The sequence below is a fragment of the Sinocyclocheilus anshuiensis genome, unplaced genomic scaffold (genome assembly GCF_001515605.1).
Source record: "Sinocyclocheilus anshuiensis isolate Anshui unplaced genomic scaffold, SAMN03320099.WGS_v1.1 scaffold1154, whole genome shotgun sequence".
NCBI classification, from domain to species: Eukaryota; Metazoa; Chordata; class Actinopteri; order Cypriniformes; family Cyprinidae; genus Sinocyclocheilus; species Sinocyclocheilus anshuiensis.
Window position 1 is genome coordinate 624,926 of NW_015542345.1, and position 4,724 is coordinate 629,649.

Here is a 4,724-nt window from a genome sequence, read left to right on the forward strand (position 1 = left end):
CTTGGGAATTTTACACTCTCTCTCTCTCTCTCTCTCTCTCTCTCTCTCTCTCTCTCTCTCTCTCGTGCGGCCCGCCGCTCCATGTACTTCACCTTTCTGTGCGCTTCTGCGCTGCCGGAAACCTCAGACTTCTTACAGATTTCAAAACATATATTGCTCTTTGTACATCCCTGCCCACCAGAGACCAATGCATGTGCGCACACACAAGCAGGTGTGTGGATCTACCTCCTGACACCTTCAGCCATACCTCCCTGGCCCGTGCCCTGATACAGGTCATGTGATGCAGGAGACTCCTCGAGGTGCTGCCCCTCAGATTTGTTTGAACATGATGTTATGGGAAATAGATGTAAATGGAGGCAACTTTGAATATGGAATGTTGTAGATTCATACCTCACCAGGGGCCGGGGAGCTCCATCAGCATGGCTCCTGAGAGAATGTCTCTGGTGTGGCCGCAGGGATCCTGCAGCTATTTTTTTTTTCCAGTATAGATATGAATATACATTTATAAATACAAATCTATATATATACTGTACATTATACATAGAAACACTAATGAAGTTTGATTGTTAGTTGTGCACTCACAGCATGAGATGTTATTCCCCAGAAACAAATGCAGTAGCGTCTACTGATGTCAAAACCTCTCTGTAGCCTCCACCCCACCCCGAGTACATGCCAGTGTTTCCTCTGTGTTCCAAGTGCCAATAACTTTGTGAATTCCTTTACTGTGACCCAGCAAGAAAGAAAATTGCACATTAACTACTGTTAAAAAAAAAAATTAAATAAAAGAAACAAACATGGAGAAATTATGAAAATACATCTTAATAAAAAGCTTTGTAACAAAGAAAATCATTGTGGTTCGCTTTTGTTTTAAAAGAATTAAACACCCCAAAATTAAAATTGGCTGAAAAACACTCAGGACATCAAAGATTTCCAGATTTGGAGAAATAACATTTCATTGCTTGCTCACCAATGGATCCTCTGCAGTGAATGGGTGCCGTCAGACTGAGCAACTGATAAAAACTTGAAAATAATCCACAGCTTTTCACTTGACATGACATTAATTGATGGACTGGAGTCCAGTGGATGTTTTTATCAGCTGTTTGGACTCATTCTGATGGCACCCATTCACTGCAGAGGATCCACTGGTGAGCAAGTGATGTAATGCTACATTTCTCCACATCTTGGCTGGGCTGAGAGTGAGTACCTTTACAGCAAATTTTCATTTTAAACTATTCCATTAATGCATGATTCAGTCATTTTAACAGCTTTACGGGTTGTATTTTATATTTCATGATATTTCTCTCTACTGTGAAAATATTGTCACAGAAGTATTTTTATCCGAGAGCTGCCATGAAGTTATTCCATATGTTGCATATAATTTGAAAATAACGTGATAAATGAAAACTGAAACCACATGTCAAAGGCATATACTTTAATCAGGAACCACTTCGATTTATCAAGATGCCAAAATAAAGGCAAAAGTTTTATATAATACAAATGCTTACAAAAACAAGTGACATGGGCATTAGATTTCTGAAACAATCATTTATGCAGGCAGCACTGAAAGACATTACTTTGCAAGTAAAAGAAAATCAAATACGTACCAAATTTCCCTAAATGGGCATATATGAGGTATTACGTTTTAGTACTTTGTTCCACATTTTGAGCAACAGTGAGTATTGGCATTTTTTAAGGCTTGCATTTTTCAAAAATCTTATGCTTGGCGTTGAATCTGGCTTTCAGCTATTTACGGGTTTATTTATATCATATTACAAAATTAAAATAGACAAAGCAATACTGAAATGTCATATTCAGTTGAAGTTTGAAAGAAGAACACATTTATATTGAACATAATACATTCACCCACAGGCACGTAGTGTTACACCCAGATCAGAGGGCACACTGGAAGCAACTCATTGGCACGGAGGATTTGAGTACAAAATGTTCATTAGCACACCCACAGATGAGCACAATATTAGATCTGGGCTCAAGTTCAGGAATAGAAATATCAAGTAACGATCCTAACTGTGGGGTCTAATCAGCTCAGTTATTAGCTGACTTTCAGAACATGCATTTTGCTTATTTGGACTGCAAAAAATCTCCTTTAAAAATATTAAAATGACATATATTATATATGTATTGTAGTAATGGGTATGAAATATCACTGTGGCATGCAGTGAAGGCATAACCCACACCATCAACTGTCTATATGTCAGATGTGTCTCTACTGAACTTTACAGTTCAATATACAGTAATCTCAAAAGCAATGCATAAAATCATGTTAAAATATAGGAAACCCAAGTACTTACTGTACGCACAGCACATCCATGAAGATTCATAAAAAGTGCAGATGATTTTTTCTGTAAGCAATCATCCATAAGCTCACCCAAATGATGCAATAAAATGTTAGATTTATCCATAAAGGAAGAGCAAATGGTGTAAAATGCCTATGTTACCCCCAAGGTGTGACTTTGCTTTAAAAACATTTAAATAATCCTAAATTTCTTGCCATAATTTACTTTAGATTTACTTTAAACATCATCAGAGGTTGTTTGATGGTGGTACTGCCAGTTAGAGATCTGGGGGGCGCTATGAGCCTGCTTTACTCATTGTGCTTGGTCAACCTCTTTCAGGGGCATTTATAATGTACACAATTACTGTACGGTTTAATAATGAAACATAAAAATATATGGCAATATCAAATTCCTCATTCCACACTTGTACCACAATAAAACATAAGAAATGCAATAACTGTTAACTTCCATCTCAGCACCAGTGAAATTCTGGAATAGATCTTAATCCAAAAGTAGTGAGAGCGAGTGAAATGCTGAGATTCAGAAGACATATGGGTTAGATGAAGGCAAAAAGACTATAAAAAATAACTGAACTCTTTCTCACAAAGATAACGGAAGCTGAGGTGGAAGAATCACTGTGAAATTCTGACTTCCTCTGTAAGCTTTTGGCATGATGGAGGGCCAAACTGAAGAAGAGTCTGGTTTAAAGAGCGAATAACAGAATGAGCACCACGATCAGTATGATTACAAGAACTCCAATAGCGCACCACTGTCTGCGACCTGCAACACACAAAAATACAAACGTGAAGTCAAAATATCACAAACTCTTGTGCTCTTAAATCTTGCAGAATTACGCTAGGTAAGATAAAGAAAAAAAAGCTTGCAAAAACAATAAAAATGTATCTGTTTGGGTGGGTTTGAGAAATAAATGTATCAGTTTTATAAAATGATACACTACAAGTAAAAGTTTTTTTTTTTTTTTTTTATTAGTGCTGTCAAACGATTAATCGCATCCAAAATAAAAGTTTTTGTTTACATAATATATGTGTGTATACTGTGTATATTTATTATGTATATATAAATACAAACACATGCATGTATATATTTAAGAAAAATGTTGTTTATATATTAAATATATTTATATATAATATAAAATATAAGAATATAAATATATAACTGTATATACATGTAAATATTTTCTAAATATATACTGTATGCGTGTGTATTTATATACATAATAAATATACACAGTACACATACATATATTATGAAAACAAAAAACATTTATTTTGGATGCGATTAATCGTTTGACAGCACTAATTTATTTATTTTTTTAAATCATACTTTTATTCAGCAAAGACAATAGTGATCAACAGTCATAGTAGATACTTTTACATCATTAAAAAAACAATATATTTCAAATAAACGTTCTCCACCAAAATATCAAACAGCATAAATGTTTTCAACATTGATAATAATGAGAAATGCTTCTTGAGCATAGGACTGTCGTAATTTAAATCGTCAAATCGATTAATTTGCAATTAATGGCATCCACAATAAGTTTGTGTTTACGTATGTGTACTGTTTTTTTTATATGCATATATTAAATACACACACACACACACACACACACACACACACATTTGATGATGATAATTAATTATTCAAAAACATGAGAAAACTAGTAGAGGAACATACAATAAGGAGTAAAAGCACTCACTGCTGGTCATGTGTGAAACCTTCTCCATTTTCTTCAGTACTGAGTCCATTCTGGAACTGGTCTGGTCCATTTCCTCATTAAACTCACCGAGTATACTGGGACAAAAAGCACATATATTAACAGAGTATAAAACAAATCCTGGGGTCCGTTCTTCGTACCTCGCTTAATACATCTGAGATGATTTGAAAGATGCCAGATCTTCTAATCTCTGATCTTCTGATCTCTGGCTAATTTGGTTCTTCAAACGAATTTCCGGATTTGATTAAAATATCTGGATTAAGTTGTCTAAGATTACTGCGCGTTCTCGTGTTCCCCAAAAAGGGCAGATGTATCGATACTCAAAACCACGATCAGCAATGCAGCGATTGGCTGGTGGCAAGACAGCAACGTAATGACATCATATACTTAAAAGAGACACCTGACGAAAAACTTGACACATTTTTGGACTTTTATAAGGAAACAGCCAAGCGAACAAAACTACATAAATGTTATAATAGATAAATGAAATGTGCACTGATTTTATTTTATTGAAAAAAATGTTCCAATAATTTATATTCGCAATTTCTAGTATTTGTACAGACTTTACATTTTATTTCAATGTTGTAATTAGCAATTCATTTAATTTTATCTTTGAAACAGATTTGTTATGTGACAGCATTAATTAAAGTTTCTTAAGGGTCAAGATCATGTTATCTGCATCTCCTGCGCTC

The 4,724-nt window shown here is 34.8% G+C and overlaps 1 protein-coding gene across 1 annotated transcript in view; it reads right to left on the reverse strand.

The window, feature by feature from the left end:
* Window positions 1-1,540: 1,540 nt before the first annotated feature.
* The window catches only part of LOC107691283 (syntaxin-10-like), a 7,434-nt gene continuing 4,250 nt past the window's right edge, over window positions 1,541-4,724 (reverse strand). Inside the window, exons 7-8 of the mRNA XM_016489806.1 lie at window positions 4,015-4,109; window positions 1,541-3,074 (exon numbers count right to left, since the gene is read on the reverse strand). Coding sequence (XP_016345292.1) covers window positions 2,998-3,074; window positions 4,015-4,109 — 172 coding nt within the window. The 3' untranslated portion in view covers window positions 1,541-2,997. The remainder of the gene's footprint in view (window positions 3,075-4,014; window positions 4,110-4,724) is intronic.